The sequence below is a fragment of the Histomonas meleagridis genome (genome assembly GCF_020186115.1).
Source record: "Histomonas meleagridis strain 2922-C6/04-10x chromosome Unknown contig_224, whole genome shotgun sequence".
Taxonomy (NCBI): Eukaryota; Parabasalia; order Tritrichomonadida; family Dientamoebidae; genus Histomonas; species Histomonas meleagridis.
Window position 1 is genome coordinate 16,208 of NW_027150817.1, and position 20,549 is coordinate 36,756.

General features: G+C 28.5%; 3 protein-coding genes across 3 annotated transcripts; 2 read left to right on the forward strand and 1 right to left on the reverse strand.

Moving 5' to 3' along the window:
• Positions 1 to 183: 183 nt before the first annotated feature.
• GO595_003643 (CAMK family protein kinase) lies at positions 184 to 1,077 on the forward strand (the record flags this gene model as incomplete). Its single annotated transcript, XM_067916686.1, has 1 exon — positions 184 to 1,077. The coding sequence occupies one exon, from the start codon at positions 184 to 186 to the stop codon at positions 1,075 to 1,077; it is 894 nt and encodes a 297-aa protein (XP_067776184.1).
• A 4,917-nt stretch (positions 1,078 to 5,994) lies between these two features.
• On the reverse strand, positions 5,995 to 9,087 carry GO595_003644 (TKL family protein kinase; the record flags this gene model as incomplete). Its single annotated transcript, XM_067916687.1, has 1 exon — positions 5,995 to 9,087. The coding sequence occupies one exon, from the start codon at positions 9,085 to 9,087 to the stop codon at positions 5,995 to 5,997; it is 3,093 nt and encodes a 1,030-aa protein (XP_067776185.1).
• A 3,522-nt stretch (positions 9,088 to 12,609) lies between these two features.
• Positions 12,610 to 13,746, forward strand: GO595_003645 (dnaJ-like subfamily B member 1-like; the record flags this gene model as incomplete). Its single annotated transcript, XM_067916688.1, has 1 exon — positions 12,610 to 13,746. One exon carries the CDS (start codon positions 12,610 to 12,612, stop codon positions 13,744 to 13,746), a length of 1,137 nt encoding a protein of 378 aa, XP_067776186.1.
• Positions 13,747 to 20,549: the final 6,803 nt, after the last annotated feature.

The window sequence follows — 20,549 nt, forward strand, 5'->3', positions numbered from 1 at the left end:
ATTCCCCAAAATTATTTTAACTACCCATATTGTATCAGAAATAAATATGAATAATATCAATAAACATAATACATTCGAAAAAAAACTCATATAAAAAAATTGTTGTAATCCCACAATTTCGGTTACAATTTATTGCTCTGAAATTTGAATTGAATCCAGTAATGCCCTTTCAATTTCAAAAAAATGAATGTCGTAAATATTCGCTCTCATAGTCTTGGAAACTATATTTTTGCAAGTAGTGAGATTGTTACCACATATGGAGAACGCAAGTACATTAAGAAAATAAATCAATACAAACTTCTAAATGAAATTGGAAAAGGAGCATATTCGAAAGTATTTCTTGCAATTAACACAGAAAACTCGAAACTTTATGCAGTAAAACGTATTAGAATTAGGCAACTTGCCAAAACTGCCATTGGCGTTTCTCTTATTCAACGAGAAATAGGAATGATGAGCAAACTTAACCATAAAAACATTGTTGGTCTCCACGAAGTAATTTTTGTTAAGGATAACCAATCCGTTTATTTGGTAATGGACTATGCTGATTGTGGTAATTTAACCAAACATCATTTCAAACCGAATGAAATTCGGTACATATTCAGTCAAATTGTTGAAGGTGTTTCTTATTTGCATAAGAATGGGATTGTTCATCAAGATATCAAACCACAAAATATTCTATTAAATCATGATGGTACAGCTCTTATTACTGACTTTGGAATTGGTCATTCGTTCGAGAGCTGTGCCCGCGTTGTCGGTACACCCGCTTATCAAGCACCAGAAGTGATTGACAGATCACCAAATGATCAAGATTATGAACCAGGTAAGGAAGACATATGGTCCTTAGGCGTTACACTTTACACCCTTACGTTTGGTACACTCCCATACCAGGGACAGACTGTTTTTGAGATTGTAAGATCAATTGTGACAACTGAACTTACGCCTCCACGAGGCAGCGATCCGCTTCTATGGGACCTCGTTACGCATATGCTGAAGCCAGAGGCCATGATAGGTATAACATTGATGATGTCAGAAATCATCCATATGTTACTGGCGCGAAATGTCAGAGAATGCAATTAAAACCTCCAAAAATGTCATTGCAAGGCGACGCAATGCTACCAGTGAAAGCAATGGAAGGAGAAGTGTGCGAAAATGGTCATATATTTGCTGTTCCTCGGAACAAGAGAACTGAAAGTCAACCAAAGTTCTACTCGTTTGGCTAGAGAAGTAATTTTATTTGGCGTTTGTATGAAATAAAATATATTTTTAAAGCGCGAATTACATTTTCATTGTATTGATTACATTAACTTCTCAAGAAATATCATCACAATCAAATTTTAATGAATACATCCCAAAATGGTATTATAGAAATAGTTAATTTACTTCTTAAATGTAAAAGAATTGATATTATTAAAAAATATTTTTATATTTATTTTCATAAATAAAGATTTACTATGAATATTTGGAAATTAATTAAATTATTTGTTACAACACTTCTTTTTACATCTGAAAAAGATTACATTAAAATAGTTATATTATTTCATGAAAAAAAATTCCAAAAGGATAATATGGACTTTTAAATATTAATAGAGCTTTAAGCTAACATTTATAAGTCTGTAGAGTTTTATGAATTCATTCCCCAAATTCCAATTTCTTATATAATATTCATTTTGATATGTGAATTAGTGTTTTAACTTTATATTGGAAAAATGATTGAAATATCAGATATGTTAAAATGATTTAACTCTTTTCAGTGAAAAATTTTTTATTATAATACGCTTAAGCATCTTTCCTTCAAATCCATAGATCAGTTTCTTCTTCTCCTATTAATGTAACTGAGTTTGGTATTTCAATATATTTAATGAAGATCATTACTGAAATGATGTTGCACTTATTATTTCAGCTCCTTCTTTAATATTAACTATGATTAAATTAGAACATCTACTAAATGCTCCTTCACTGATGTTTTTAACTGATCCAGGAATTGTAGTATTAAATAATGATATGCATGATTGAAATGACCTTGATTGATGTTATACTGTTTGGAATTGAAAGTGTTTTTTTACCATTTGAATAACAAATAATTTGCGTAATGTTTATATCATAAAGTTTACCATCATTTTCATAATTAGAATATTTCGTATTATTCGCAGATACTTTAATATAGTGAAGATTTGTACATTCTGAAAATGCTTTTGGTAAAATTAATAAAACTGTATTTGGAAACGTAATATTTATTAATGAAATACGTCATTGAAATGCATTATTACCAATTTAATTAACATTTTCACCAATAAAAATATTTGTTAAATTTGAACAATGTGAAAATGTACTTTATTGAATTAATTCAACCAAATTTGGTATTATTATATTCTTTAATGAAGAATATGATTTAAATGAACCATATCCAATTGATGTAACTAAATTTGGTATTCTGATATTTATTAAGGATGTACATCCAGAAAATGCAATGCCTTCAATCAATGTAACCGAATTTGGTATTAATATGTTAATCAACCCAACAAATCCTTGAAATGCTTGATATGGAATAGACGCAATTCCATTTGTAATTATAATATATTTTCTTTATTAGACTTAATAATATCAAAATCATATTCAGTACGTATATAAATCGGATCTTTTATGTTACCCAAAGATTCAATCTGTATAAAAATATTATGGAAAGTAATGAAAATATTTAGTTCATATAGAAACTTTTTTTATGCTGAATATTTGGTATTACGAAACAATTAAAATGACAAAATAATTTTTTGATAAAAAACATAATAACCAAGAAAAATATGAATGCATTAATCAAAAAATATTTCATAATAGAAAAAATTAGTTTTGAAAAATGTTTTATAAAAAGTTGCGAAACTCGAATTTATGAAACTATCTAAATTAGTAGGAATATTTGATGATACTATTTGATAAAAAATATCAGAGAGATTCTCAAATTCAGCATTAAATTGATTATTTTTTAATAATGTATTTTTTGATGTGCTGGCTGACAACATTGGACTCTCTACTGGCTTTAACCAATTCATCAATGATAGAATAAAAAGAGTTTTCATTTCAAAAATTTTGTTTTAAACAACAGTTCTTTTTGAAATACACTCAAAATTTGAAATAAAAATTGTCGGACTTTTTTGTAAACACCATAAATTACCAGAAATTGTTTTGCTGGAACATTAATGTTATGTTATATACTTTTGATTCGTTTTTTGGGACATTTAAAAGTAAATTTAATAACAAACAACAAAATCTAAAAACATTTTTTAACAATAAAATTATAAAGTTTCTATTTCAGACAGATTAAAATCAAGTAAACATAATCCTGTTACTTCTACATGATGTACCCAATACAGATTATCCGGCATAATTTGTTGTACCTCTTTTCCATACTTCATAGGGAAATTATCCGGTCTTCCCGAGTGCCAAAACACGACATCTTTCATTTTGCGATAAGTCATTTTTTCTTTCGGACATTTTGTTATGTTGTCAAAATTTCTGCTTTCTAATGCTTTTATATCAGAATCAGGAAGTGAAGCGCCAAGAAAATGTAAATCGTCGATATCTTTTGTAGTCAGATTCATTCTTGAAGTGAATTGGTATATTACAGCATCATCGCCTTCTGGAGACTGCGAATAAGAAGGTTCAATTTCTTTAATTAGTTCGTAATATTTTTCTGCTGCTTTGCGTGACATAATCCATCCACTGCCACCGTGAATAAAGTAGGTGATGCCTAATGAAATAGCTTGGCCTTTAACTACATATGTATCCGGATCATATTTTTCGGTAAATTTCCGAAGATATTTGTAAAGTAAATCAATGTTAACAAAACAATCTTCGGTTGTACGGTATATCCATTTTAAACTTGTGTTATGAAGAAAATCTTCTATTGCTCTATTATAAAGATAAAATAATTTTTTGAAACTAAAACTATGGTGAGGTAAACAAAAAGTAATGTCACCATATGTAGGATAACAGGCTGATGATGAAAATTTAAAAGGACCAATTCGATTTTCAAATTCTTTTCCCCAAGTATCATAAAGTTCAATGGCACGTTTCCAATCATCTGTTCCAACAAGACATACTGTATAAATTGAGAATTCACCGATTTGTAGTTTGATTTCTAAATGATGAGTAAATGGCCACATATCGTGAATGAACAAAAACAAAATAGGTAAGAAAAATATACAAAATATATGCTGAGCAATGGTGAAAATTTCTAATAACATGTTTTGAGTATGTCTGGAAAAACCCATTTCAAAATTTATGAAAACATAGTTTCTCTTTCCTAATGTTCAACCGCAATTTTTGAGGAGGCCGATTTGAATTCAAAAAGTCGATTTGTGACAAATTCAATTTCTTACAAATTTTGGAAAAGCTTTTCTCCAAATGAGAATTTCAAATGTCGTGTCGTATTTTATAAAAATCATCGAATATTTCTAAAATCCAATGAATTGAAGCGAAAACATATCTTTGGCGTGATGTGTGATCATGAATATTTAGTTTGATGAGATGATTTCAATCTTTTTGACAATGAAATGTGATGTGAAATTCTTATAAAAATTTTTGACAATAAACTATAGAAAAGGTTTTCTTTGCGTACGTTTAAAAAATGGAAAATGAACAAACAGATGAACTAAGTACTGAAGAAGTTATAATCCAAATACTAAACAAAATAGAAAAGACATTTGAAGATGGCTTTGTGCCACAATCGAAACTATGGGAACTTGTTTCACAAAATCAACCTGGATACGAAATCCAATCAAGTGGAAACAAATTATGGAGATCTTTCTTGACTTCTCTTTCCGGTAAAAAAAATTCCTTTTCTTTGTTTGAAAGTTGTGAAGATCCAGAAACAGGTGAAATTAAATGGAGACTTCGATCAAAAAATCAGCATTCACATTCGATTGGAAGTCATACAAAAAACGAAAGGATGCAAATTGAGGAGTTACAACAAACTGTTCGAACACTACGTATGCAAACAATGCTCTTGGAGTCAGATAATCGTAATTACAGAAATATCATTGAACATTTAAAGAGAGAGGCGTCTCCTGATGTCCAAAAGAATTTTGATTTTTATGAAACATTGTATGGATTTATCCAAAATTTTGAACGCTCATTTAAGGAGGCTGACGAAAAAATGAATCAAATTGACTCAAAAATCCCCGATTTCAAATAGAATAACTTTTTATCATTAATTATGAATATTCATAGCAAAATACTATTTAAACACTGTATTATTTTATATAAATAAATATTTTTTTTAGATATCGAATCTTAAATTTTGGCTGCGCAACATGTAAATGAAATTTCGGCATCAGAGAACTAATATAATATTCTTTGAACTTTTTTTATCTCAGACGTCAAGATAAAAAAATAGAAAAATAAACCATAATTACGTCTTTTTTAGATATTTTCCAGTTTTAAGGTATTCTTTGTTCATTGTTTTGATTTAGAATTCATCTCAAAAATTTATTAAAAGAGATATAAATATTAGTAACATAAAAGATATCTATATCAAATTTTCAAAATCACATACAAAAAATTCATACCAATTTATCACGAATGAAGAACAATGTTAAAAAATGTTTTTTGTGCTTCAAAAAAAATTTAAAAACAAAAGATGAAAAAACAAAGATATTTATGGATTGTATATAATGATATGAAGTACTAGTATAAATTTATACGACAATACAATCATTAGAGAATATGTTTTGTTGATAATTGGGACACTCATACAATCTTCTATTAGATCACTAATAATTTGTGCATGAATCCCTTGAATTTTACAATAAGTAATTATATTTATTTCTTTTTTTAAAATCTAGACCTAAACACAAAATTTCTCTTTTTAACACATTTTAGTCAAGAATATAACAACATAAAATATTATTGAAGAAATGACTTATGTTGACATATACTATGAAAAATAAAATCAAAACACAAATTTTCTTTATTATTATTCTTTACCTTTAAAACATATCGTCATATTTTCATTAGCCTTGCTCTAATCCTTATATACTTTGGTCTATTTACGTCATCCAAATCGCACAATTCCAATGTATTATTTACCTTTTCCAGAATCACACTATTTCTCATCAGTTCACACACTCCTTTATAATTTGTCAATATCTCAATGATATCGAACAGTATTGAAGCGCTTTGACCTTTCCACAAGTTATCCACAGCCTCAATGAACTCATTAAACAAATTTACGTCTTCTAACAACAATGCAGCCTCAGGTTCCATTACAATTCTTTGTATAATTATTGCGACTGTTGATTCCAATTGTTCATATTTCAAATACTCGAACATCTTCGACATGTACGGCGCCATTTTTATAGCGTTTCGTGGCACAACAATTAAATTCGATAAGCACCAAAACGGATAAAAACGTAACGAATAATTTTCACATGCATCGACTATTAAAGGTATTGATTCATACATTACATTCGATTCAGGACAAGCGGCACTCATCGACGTCATTGTCATCATAGCGAACAATGCTAATTCATCATTTTTACTATCGAGTAACTTCGCGATGTTACTCATTACGTTGTCCCAACTATTAATAAGTAATGCGCCTTTTAATGTCGATGTTAATACACCAACAAGTCGTACTCCAGGTTCAGTTAGATCACTTTCTAAAGGTAATGCGTTATTTAAGAAGTTATGTAATTCTTCTTTATGTTCGCCTAAGATTTCAATCGGATCATTCACTGATAATAATACGGAGATACAATAAGCAGACATTATAGCTGCGTATGAAGAACTTTGTAATAAGTTAAAGAAATATGGTATTAATATTAAGAATTGTTCACATGTAACTTGATTTGAACAAAACTCAAAACATATTTTTAATGATAATAATTGAACTTCTTTTTCATTACTATTAATTGAATTAATGAAATTGTTCGCAAATGAATTACATAATGTAACTTCACGATAAAAGGTATCATCTGTTTGATTTTCATGATAATTCTCCATTAATGATGTTAATGTATTTAATGCTGATATTTGTACTTTGGATTGATTTACATTAATTACTGATCCAAAGTTTAATAAAAATAATGATATCGTATGTTGCTTTTGTAATGATCCTTTAAATAATATTTGTAATAATGATAACGCAGTATATAATACTTTATTATCATCCGATTTTAATAAAGAACAAATTCGATTAGGCGCATCAATACTTCGAAGTTGTGCTTTAGAACCTTCGAAATATGATATACTTATAAGTAAGTTAAGTATTGGTATTAATATTTGTGTGTTCGTATTAATTGTAGCTTTATTTAATAAGTTATTAACAATCGACGTAAATATCGATTCATCATCACAATGTTCATCTTTGTTTTCAATGATTTTCTCTAATAATTCAATGGCTTTACTACATATCTCTTGTTTCTTTTGTGGATCTTTTTCTGTATTTACGTCTAAAAATGTGGAAATCATTAATAAATGTTGTTTCGTAAATTTAAACTTAGACCCAAATATACTTATCTTTAAACAATCAAGTAAGATCGGATAATTTAATGAATCTTCACGTAATAATAAATCAGCTAAAACTTGGAATTGATTATGATCATGAAATGCTGCTTGAACAGTTTCATCTTGTAAGAATTTTAATAACACTTCTAAATGTAATGATATTAATTTTGGGTTTTTAATTTTCTGTAAATGTTCGACAATAATATTAACAATATCATATTGTGGGAACATTAATATGATATCATCATTATAACTTTTAATTTTCGTGATAACATTTTCATCATTTTTAAATTCATTAATTAATGTATCGATTTGTTCTTTTGTAATTTTTAAGTTTTTCTCTTCATTACTAACATTATCATTAATTGGATTATATACATTCGATGCAAACTTTTGTACATATTCTTGTACTTTATCAAAGTCTGTACCAGGGAAAAATATTGTTCTGTTTTTAAACTCACGAATTATCTCTTTAAATGTCGGACGTTTCTTAGGATCACTATTCCAACAATTCCTTATAAATTGCGCAAGTAATTGCGGACATTTCTTTGGTATTGTTGGACGATTCTTTTGATTAACAACACTCATTGTTACTTGGAAATCTCGAATACCGCGATAAGGAACATCACCTGTTAACATTTCCCATATTATCATTCCATAACTATAAACATCGGCTTTCTCATCATATGTATTCGAGTTCAACACTTCAGGAGCCATCCATTGTGAAGTGCCTATTCCACTTGACTTATCTTCATTCCCTGTACCTTTCGTACGAGCCATTCCAAAGTCGGAGATTTTAGGATAATTGTTTTCATCTAATAAGATATTTAATGACTTTAAATCACGATGAAGCATTTGTTGGCTATGTAAATAATTCATGCCAAATGCTATACCAAGCGCTATAATTGTTAATTGTGTGGGTGATAATTTATCTGATTCATCTTTAGCATGTAGACGTGAAAATAATGAACCTCCTGACATAAATTTGGTTACAATGCAAAATGGTGGTTTCGTACAGGCACCAACAAATGGAAGGATTGCAAAGTGCTTAAGCTTCCCTAATATTGCAACTTCACTTTTAAACATTTCTAACATACTTTTGTCGAATTTTTGTTGATGTAATTTCTTGATGGCGACCGTTTCGCCAGTGCTTTTTCGGGTGCCCAAATAAACCTCCGCAAAACCGCCGGCGCCGATAACTTCCTTGAGCTCAAGGTCATCATAATCAATCTCCCATTTTTCGAGTGAAATAAGAGATTCAGTAATGACAGACATTTCAAGGGTTTGTGGCTTCTTAGGTTCTATGTCAATTCCAGTATCTTTGGCATATTGTTCACGAATTTGAACAATTTCATTGATTTTATTAGAATATTCATCTGAATTGAGATTCTCAATGAGTTGTTGTAGAATGCCTAAGTCGTGAATGGCTTCTTTCTTAAATTCATTCTCATTAAGAACAATAGCATTAGTTTGAGTTAAATGAAGTTGGATAGCTGCATTGTTGAATTCATTGATGTCCTCGATGATTTTTTGCTCAAAATAATTAATTGGATGTTCAAGAAGAAAAATTCTCCAATTTGGTTCCATTTGTTGAAGAAAAAGATCTTTGAGGGAGTTGACGTTGGTATTTAATTTCTTAAATAGTTCAGATTCGCTTGGCTCAAGAGTACTTTCACTTTGATTTTGTGGTGAAATGGTGTTTGAAAAATTATGAAATAAATTGACAATTAATGTGATAATACTTCGATAAACACCTATATCTCTGGTCGATTTTTCGAATGTACCAATTTCAAATAATGTATGTTGAACATACTGCTTGTATGTGTATTTTGTTTCCTGGCTCATTTGATCATAAACGGTCGTCAAATGTTTTTCCAAACGGATTTCCCTCAATTTTCTATCAGCAGTTTCCAATTGTGATTATCTTATCAGATTTTATTTCACAGTAATAAATTTATTATATGTAAAATAAATACTATTTATGTTTAAGACAATTCAATTATTATATTCTAATAACTTGATATTCAAGTGGAAGGAATTTATATTGCAATATAAAATCAATGATATTCGAACACAAAAAACCATTGCTTTATATGATATATTAGTTGAGCTTGTGAAAAGTATCATTAACTAATTATCGAACATTATTTTATTGTTGTTGTTTTGAGAGTTAAGACATTTTATCGTTAAACGGTCTTATTATCAAAAATTGAGTGAAAACACGATCAAAACGTTTATTTTTCTGTGCGATTAGCGGTTATAATACAGTGTATTGATGGGAAAAAACATTCAAATCTCAATATTAGAAGGGTTACAACAGATAATATAACCGTAGGAACACCCCATGTCTTAACTCCGTTCATAACGGTCGTGATTTTCAAACCCAAGTTTTTCGGTGTAATATTGTAAAAAAATTTCAGCTTTTCGGGCTTTTTTCAATATTACTATGAATTTGTTACTCACAGTTCTCATCTATTCCAAAATTTCTGGGTTATTTAATTCAACTATTCCTCAAAAATCGATTTATTTCAAATTTAATGATAATTTACTTTCAAAAGACAACATAATCAAAGGAAATAATTTCTTACATGACACAAATACAATTTTAGACGAGAAACATTATAAATATAATCAAAATTTTAATACATTTCTCCGAAAAAAATATTAACACACATAAAAATAATGCAATTTTTCTGGAAAACCAATACAAATATTATCAAACATTTAATACATCTTTCCAAGAAAATTTCTTTTTTTTCTTAAAATCCAATAGTTTAAGTCAAACAAAACAAGAGTTTGATCTAGACACTAAATATTTTCCCTCATTAACCTCTTCTTTTAATTTAATTTCTGTTTTTCATAAATATTTTCACTTGTTCTGTATTTTGTTTTTGATATATTTGAAAATAAAAAAATATAATAATAAATTTGCAAATAAATAAATATAAAAAACAGCAAATTATAAATTCATTTTTTATAGTTTTTATAATTAATAGTATTGAATCCTTTAATGAAGATAATCATACATTAATAATAAATGAATATTCTGATTTTAATGATGCCAAAAAAAGTGAAGCAGAACATGTTTTAATATATTGTGATAACACAGGAATTCCAGATAGTGCATTTTCAGGGTTGAACTTACTTCAAACAGTTTATGTTGGAAATTACATATATAATATTAGCAATTATGCATTTAGTCAATGTTCTAATTTAACAACAGTTTATATCGGTGAAAGTGTTGAAATAATTGGAGAATATGCATTTTCATCATGCACTAATTTGGATAATATTACATTAAGTGAAAATATTACTTCTATTGATTCTTTTGTATTTAATGAATGTAGCAAATTAAATAATATTATTATACCAAATAAAGTTACAGAAATTAGAAATTCAGTATTTTCCGGGTGTTCTAATTTAAATAATGTTATAATTCCGAATTCAGTCACAACAATTGGACGATATGCATTTTATGCATGTATTTCATTAAATAATATCATAATTAGTGAAAACATTACATTTATTAGTGAAGGTGCCTTTAATTCATGTACTAACTTAACTAATTTTACCATTCCGAATTCAGTTACATCAATTGAACAATATGCATTTTCATCATGTACATCACTTTACATAATTACTATTGGCGAAAATGTTAAAGATATTAAAGAAACTGCATTTGAATCTTGCACAAATCTTCACTGTATTTTCTTTGAAGGTGATGCAGAACCAACAATTAGCGAAACAGCATTTATGGGTGTACCAGCACGATCTGTTATGGTAACAGCATCGTACACCGGTTCTACATTTGCTACATTTGATGTTATACAAGAAACAATATCAATATGTCTTACAACAACAGAAACATTCACTAAATCGAATACGTACACTAAATCGAATACATTCACTAAGTCAAACACATACACTAAATCGAACACGTACACTAACTCTAATACATACACGAAATCGAATACACTGACTTACTCTAATAGATTTTCATATTCTAATACTTATGACTCAATTACAAATTCCTTTTCTTCATTAACTATTTCTCATTCTTTACTTTAGTATATTCATTGTCTCATACACAGACATTAACTATTTTCATATCCTTTTCAACAAATTCTTGTTCTATTTCTGATGTAAACTCAAATTTAACTTATATCATAACAGAGTTCATTTATTATGATTATACTATTGTTGTATATTCGACTTATTATAGTTTTTATTCCAATTTTTTCACTGTTTTTTATGTAGATGAATTTGTCGAAAATGATAATACAAATACTGTGATCATTGTTTGTGTTGTTGTTATTGTTGTAATTATTATTATTGTGTTACTTATTGTGTTATTAATTAAATTAAGAAATAAAAAGCAAAATAGTAACATTGAATCTTATGACGTGGAAGAAGAGAAGGACAATGAAACAGTAACAACGTTTTCATCAGAGCTCCAAATGAAGAATATAGAAGATGATCCTTTTGCGAATGATTTCAAAGAAGATACTTTTATAGAACAAACTTAAGTTGCAATAAAAAAACTCCGTTTAATTTCTTTTTTATGTGTAAACTGCTTGTAATTATATTTGTATATAAACTATACAAACACCATAAAAAATAAAAAAATTGGATGTAAAGGGAATCGGACCCTTGGCCTTATCTATGCGAAAGATACGCTCTACCACTGAGCTACACACCCATTCAAAATTTTATCCTTTCTTTCATATTAATACATAAAATATTAACTCAATTGAGGTGTCTTATTTGACAAAACTAAATTTTTATTCTTGTTTTCTAATAGTAATATTTTCATAAACTTACCATTTTTTAAATGATTGAGAATATATTGCATTTACTATACCCTGATTATGGATTTAAAATTAAGAATTGAAGAAAAACTAAAGTGTCGTTTTCAGTAAACCCTTAACAGAATATAAACTCTCAATATTAATGACATATTCAAAAGCTCTGAAATCATCTTTTTCAATCCAAAAAAACGTTTAGTTGAATGAAAATTTGGCAGCTAAACTTTCATTGAATTCTATGTATTCGGCCACATATCATATTGAAAAAAACAATGAACTGAAATAAAATCATTTTTTTTTACAGATGGGAAAAGATTTTTATGCTATTTTAGGTGTACCACGTAATGCAGATGCTACAACACTAAAAAAAGCATATCGTAAATTAGCAATGAAATGGCATCCAGATAAAAACATTAATAATCAAGAACAAGCGCAAGCAAAATTCCAAGAAATATCAGAAGCATATGATGTTCTTAGTGATCCAAAAAAGCGAGAAATATATGATAAATATGGAGAAGAAGGTCTTAAAGTTGGAGGAAATCCAAATCCATCAGGTCCAAACATGGAAGGATTTGCCGGAGGTTCACCAAATGGTGGTTTCAGATATGAGTTTACACAAGAACAAGCAGAAGATTTATTCAGAAATATATTTGGTAATCTTGGCGGTTTTGGTTTCGGCAGAATGGGCGGTGGAAATCCAAATGTTAGAATAAATGGTCACCGCATGGGAGGACAAAATGGTAATTTCAGAAGTTTCGATGATTTTGACATGTTCCAAGATCAAATGAATGATGGCCCATATAAAGGTAGAGGACATAGAGTAGGTGGTGATGGATTTGGAAATCATTTTGGATTCGGAAACGCAAGTATGGATGATTCATTTATTGGCGGAAACCACGGATTCTCAAGACAACCACAAACAATTCCGCCATTGAGAATAGAGTTACCATGTACGCTCGAGCAGTTGAATAACTGTGTAACAAGGAAATTGAAAGTTAGAAGAAACGTTTATGGCCAAGAAGAAGAAAAGATTCTCATGGTAGAATTGAAGCCATGGTGGAAGGATGGAACAAAGATTACATTTGAAGGAGAAGGTGATAGGAAACAAGGACTTCCACCCCAAGATGTTCAATTTATTGTGAAAGAAGTTCCACATAGCGTTTACAAACGTGTCAAAGATGATTTGTATTGTGAAGAAACAATTGGTTTACGAGATGCACTCTGTGGATTCACATTTAGCAAAGTTGGTATTGATGGTCGTGTAATAAGATTGAACATTAATGATGTTATTCAGAATGGTTCCGAACGTAGAATTCGTGGTGAAGGTATGAGAACAAAGAATGGAGAACGTGGTGATATGATTGTGAAATTTAATGTAAGATATCCAACATACTTGTCACCTGAACAAAAAGCAAAGATTAGAGAATACCTTCCTAATTAAATTGTTTGAATCATATTAAGTAAACAAGAAATGTGATTAAAATTTTTGAAATTTGATAGTCCTTTTTAACGTACGTTAAATGATCTTTTCCAATTCTTCTTCGAATCAAAACACAAATCGATCTCTTACTTTATCTCAATTGATTCGCCCATCTATACCCTTAACATGTGATAGCGTAAAACTTGGAATTTATAGAGAACAAGATCAATTAATATTAAAAGGCACCCCACCAATTTATGAAATTCATGTTAAACAAGGAAACCCCTATGAATTTTTTGTAGCATTAGCGAGAAAAAGAAAAAAAATGAAAAAAATAGATTCCATATTATCAATTTCATTTTTTCAAAATGGAGAAAATATTATTCAAATAGAAGCTACAGATAAAGAAGCTCTATTGGAATTGGTAGAGGGAAATATTACGATATCTGAAGATTTTAAAAATAATGTAATTAATTTTGGATCTTCAATTCGTTTTTATAAATTTACTCCAGGTAAAATAATTCGCATTAATAGAAGAGACCCTGGGCAAGTCATTGCAGTCGATGTAAAAAACAAAAAAATTTATGTAAAACATTATCCACACATTGATTATGAAAAACTTAAATCTACACATGACCTCAGTCAAAAGCATCTCAACAGTACCATGCCAATTAGTTATAATCCTGCTCCTTGCCCTTTTGAAAAAGATTTTTTTGCCGGTCGTACAAAATTTGTGAAAAAACTAAATCCATTTAATCCAAATGAATTCATTGATGCCATTGAATGGGATGGTGATATTTACATAGGAAAGTTTATGTATTCTTTTTATTCTATGGAAAGTCTTCAACTCATGAATCTAAAATTAAAAGAAGAAGAATATAACATATTTGCAAATGGTTTATCACCTTTTGAAGCTAAAAATGTTTTGTTTATTGAAAATATGCAAAAATCAAAAATTGAAGCCATTGAACAAAAATCATTAATGTTTCATAAAACTATGGAGCAATTTATGTCTGAACAAAGAAAACCAAATAATCAAATTAATAACATAAATCCACGAGTAAATAATAATGTTGCAAATAAAGAAAATGAAGCAAAAGCTCAATATCAAAATGCAATACAAATAAATCCATTAAATCAAAGATATTTTGAAAAGCAACAAAACAAAAATGAACCTGAGCAAACAAAACAAAATAATTATCAAAATTTCAAGCCATTAAACCATCAATCTAATGATAATAATCAAAGAAATTATCAAATGCCACTAAACAATTATATGGTGAATCCAAGTAATGTTACAAATGAAGTAAAGCAAACATATTCTCATACGCAAAATCAACAAAATGAAAAATCATCACAACAAAAAAATTATGAAACTAAAATAAATCAAAATAATAATTCAACACAGCAAACGCGGTCACAGATAAGTCAACCAGAAAATCAACATCAGGCGCAAAATTCACAAAATACAATACAAACGAATCACGAAAAGACTCAATCTGATTTTATTTCAAACCATGAAAAAGAAATACAGCAAAATAATAAAAGTGCGCCTCAAAAAACAAATGAAATAAATCAAAATATTAATCAAAATGAGCAAAATATCAATTCAACTGACCAAATAAATAAAACGAATCAACAAACTAGAGAATCAATAAAACAACATGATATAACTAATGATAAAGCAAATGAAGAGAAACTTCAAACCAATGACCATATAAATGAAACAAATCAACAAATAAATGAAGTAAAACAGAATTTAAATTTAATATCACAAAATGATCAAATGGATGAATTGGAGGCTAAAAACAATACAATGAGTCAAACAAGCACTTCTGCAATACAAATTAAAAGTAAAAATGATGAAGCAAAACTACAAAACAATACAATGAGTCAAACAAGCACTTCTGCAATACAAATTAAAAGTAAAAATGATGAAGCAAAACTACAAAACAATACAATGAGTCAAACAAGCACTTCTGCAATACAAATTAAAAGTAAAAATGATGAAGCAAAACTACAAAACAATACAATGAGTCAAACAAGCACTTCTGCAATACAAATTAAACAGTAAAAATGATGAAGCAAAACTACAAAACAATACAATGAGTCAAACAAGCACTTCTGCAATACAAATTAAAAGTAAAAAATGATGAAGCAAAACTACAAAAACAATACAATGAGTCAAACAAGCACTTCTGCAATACAAATTAAAAGTAAAAATGATGAAGCAAAACTACAAAACAATACAATGAGTCAAACAAGCACTTCTGCAATACAAATTAAAAGTAAAAATGATGAAGCAAAACTACAAAACAATACAATGAGTCAAACAAGCACTTCTGCAATACAAATTAAAAGTAAAAATGATGAAGCAAAAACTACAAAACAATACAATGAGTCAAACAAGCACTTCTGCAATACAAATTAAAAGTAAAAATGATGAAGCAAAACTACAAAACAATACAATGAGTCAAACAAGCACTTCTGCAATACAAATTAAAAGTAAAAATGATGAAGCAAAACTACAAAACAATACAATGAGTCAAACAAGCACTTCTGCAATACAAATTAAAAGTAAAAATGATGAAGCAAAACTACAAAATAATACTGCGGTTAATCAAACAAATATACAAATAAAAGAACCAAAAGAAGATGAAAAACCTAAAAATACAAAAAACGAATCAATTGAACAAGTAAACATTCAGCAAGACCAAAATGTTGTACCAACAAATATTCCCTCTCCTCAAAAAAGCTTTGGACAAGTCCAAGAAAAACCCAAAATACAAAATATCTCAAATTTAGAAAATAATCAAAATATACATAACAGACAAAATAACGAAATGCCACAACAAATAAGTTCTCCAAAAAACACATTAAATAATAACAATCAAAATTCAAAAGTTCCTTTTCAATATATCAAAAAATCAGTAATACGTATTCAATCTCCAACTAAAAGGAAGACAAATGCTGAATTGGATATAAGTATGCAAAAATTATCTCTCAATCAACTTAAGGATTTAGAAAGGGGAAAAGAATTAAATGAAAATCAACCAAGGAAAAAAGAACCAGAATATGTTCAGCAAGTAAGAAATCCACTCATGCAGCAAAAAAATTTTGCAGGAAAAATACAAAATACAGTGCAACAACAAAACTTACAACAAAGAGAAAAAATGTATCAACAGAAACCACAATTAATCGAAGAAAATCCTCCACAGGTACAAGCACAACAGGTGCCTAAATTAATCAAAGAAATACAGCAGCAGAAGCCACAAATAATAGAAGAAAAACCTCCACAACAACAACAGATTCAGCAAAACATACAAATGATAAGAGATATACAGCAGCAGAAACCAAGATACATAGGAGAAATGCCTCAACAACAAATTCAACATCAACCACAACTAATTACAGAGATACCACCACAAATGCAAACAAATAAAAAACCCCAATTAATAAAAGACTTAAAACAAGAGCAACAAAACATAAATGAAGATTCTATACAACAACAAATTTCCCAAATGAATAAAGAAAATCCTCAACAACAAATTCAGCAACATAAATTGAAAACAATAAACGAATCACCTAGACACCAGAAACAACAAAATCTTCAATTAATAAAAGAAAAAATTCAACAACAAAGTCAACAACAAAAAGAAACACCTCCTCAACAAGACATTCAAATAATAAAAGAAATACCACAGAAAAAACAGCCACAACAAAATATTCATGTAACAAAAGAAATACCTCCTCAACAACAAACACAACAAAGCATTCATGTAATAAAAGAAATACCTCCTCAACAAAATAATCAAATAATAAAAGAGATACCTCCTCAACAACAGAAGCAACAAAATATTCACGTAATAAAAGAGATACTTCCTCAACAAAATAATCAAATAATAAAAGAGATACCTCCTCAACAAAATAATCAAATAATTAAAGAAATCCCTGCTCAACAAAATAATCAAATAATTAAAGAGATACCACAGAAAAAACAGGCACAACAAAACATTCATGTAACAAAAGAAATACCACAGAAAAAACAGCCACAACAAAATATTCATGTAATAAAAGAAATACCTCCTCAACAAAATAATCAAATAATAAAAGAGATACTTCCTCAACAACAGACGCAACAAAATATTCACGTAATAAAAGAAATACCTCCTCAACAACAGAAGCAACAAAATATTCACGTAATAAAAGAAATACCTCCTCAACAAAATAATCAAATAATAAAAGAGATACTTCCTCAACAAAATAATCAAATAATTAAAGAAATACCACAGCAACAAAAGAAACAACAAAATATTCAAATAATTAAAGAAATACCTCCTCAACAACAGAAACAACAAAATATTCAAATAATTAAAGAAATACCTCCTCAACAACAAACACAACAAAGCATTCACGTAATAAAAGAAATACCTCCTCAACAAAATAATCAAATAATTAAAGAAATACCTCCTCAACAACAGAAGCAACAAAATATTCACGTAATAAAAGAAATACCTCCTCAACAAAATAATCAAATAATAAAAGAGATACTTCCTCAACAAAATAATCAAATAATTAAAGAAATACCTCCTCAACAACAGAAACAACAAAATATTCACGTAATAAAAGAAATACCACAGCAACAACAGAAGCAACAAAATATTCATGTAATAAAAGAAATACCTCCTCAACAACAGAAACAACAAAATATTCACGTAATAAAAGAAATACCACAGCAACAACAGAAACAACAAAATATTCACGTAATAAAAGAAATACCTCCTCAACAAAATAATCAAATAATTAAAGAAATACCTCCTCAACAACAGAAACAACAAAATATTCACGTAATAAAAGAAATACCACAGCAACAACAGAAACAACAAAATATTCAAATAATTAAAGAAATACCACAGCAACAACAGAAACAACAAAATATTCACGTAATAAAAGAAATACCTCCTCAACAAAATAATCAAATAATAAAAGAGATACTTCCTCAACAACAGAAGCAACAAAATATTCACGTAATAAAAGAAATACCTCCTCAACAAAATAATCAAATAATTAAAGAAATACTTCCTCAACAACAGACGCAACAAAATATTCACGTAATAAAAGAAATACCTCCTCAACAACAGAAGCAACAAAATATTCACGTAATAAAAGAAATACCTCCTCAACAAAATAATCAAATAATAAAAGAGATACTTCCTCAACAAAATAATCAAATAATTAAAGAAATACCTCCTCAACAACAGAAACAACAAAATATTCACGTAATAAAAGAAATACCACAGCAACAACAGAAGCAACAAAATATTCATGTAATAAAAGAAATACCTCCTCAACAACAGAAACAACAAAATAATCAAATAATTAAAGAAATACCTCCTCAACAACAGAAACAACAAAATATTCACGTAATAAAAGAAATACCACAGCAACAACAGAAGCAACAAAATATTCATGTAATAAAAGAAATACCTCCTCAACAACAGAAACAACAAAATAATCAAATAATTAAAGAAATACCTCCTCAACAACAGAAACAACAAAATATTCACGTAATAAAAGAAATACCACAGCTACAACAAACACAACAAAGCATTCATGTAACAAAAGAAATACCTCCTCAACAAAATATTCACATAATTAAAGAAATACCTCCTCAACAACAGACGCAACAAAATATTCAAATAATTAAAGAAATACCGCAGCAAACGAAAGAAGTTCTATCCCATAATGAGCATTTGTCCAAAGAATTTGTTATCCAACCGCAATCACTACAGCAGAATAAAGAATCAACCAAAATTGCGCTTCCCCAACAGAATACACAAATACCACTTCAATCTCAGCAGAAAACAAAACTTATCAAAGAAATTCGAATACTTCGTCAGCCAAATCAAAAAATCCAAACAATTAGAGAACCAATGACAGATAGCGAAATTAAAAATACGGTAAGTAAAATTAAAAGCCAGGAAAAAATTGAAGATATACAAGATATTATAGCAAAAACAATTGAACAAATTACGCAAGACAAAACGGATAGTGTTACTCCAGATAATAATAATGATAAACATATTGGTAAGTCAAAACAAGAACATTCGAAAAAATCGAAAAGCAATAAAAAAATGAAACGAATAAAATATTATCCATATGATTTAGTTAAACTTAATTCAGGAATTCCATCAACTGTAATACAAACCAACGCATCAAACTATGTCGTAATTAGACAAGATAATCAAATAGAATCAGTCACAGATGATCAAATCATAGGGAAACTTCAAAATCAACCACACATGATTGATGAAGAAAATTTCCCATTATTTTTTGGAGATTTAGTAGACTTTAATGGAAAACAAGGTCAAATTATTCAAATGTATAATGATCACATATATATTAAATATCCAAATGAAGAATTTGTATGTATTTTTGCTAATAAAGTAAAATCGTTAGCTCCAAAAAAGAATGGTTCTGTAATTGGAGAAAAAATAATTTCTATAAAGGGAACGAACGTTTATTCAAAGCCGTTAAGAATCACATCGGTTTCGGTTAGATTCGGGGTAACGGCCACTGATGAAAAAGGAAATCCCCAATTTTTCCCATTTGAACAATATAGGACGAAATGGATTTATGAAAAAGAATTTAATTCGCTCGGTTATAATAATAATGCATCAAACAATTAAAAAAAAATTTATTGTTATTTAAGAATTATGTAAACATTTAGATAGAAGTAATCATTATTTTTTTACCCAAAGGAATTTTCTTTTAAGAACACAAAATCAATTGATTAAAGCTTTAAACTGAAAGATTTTCAGATG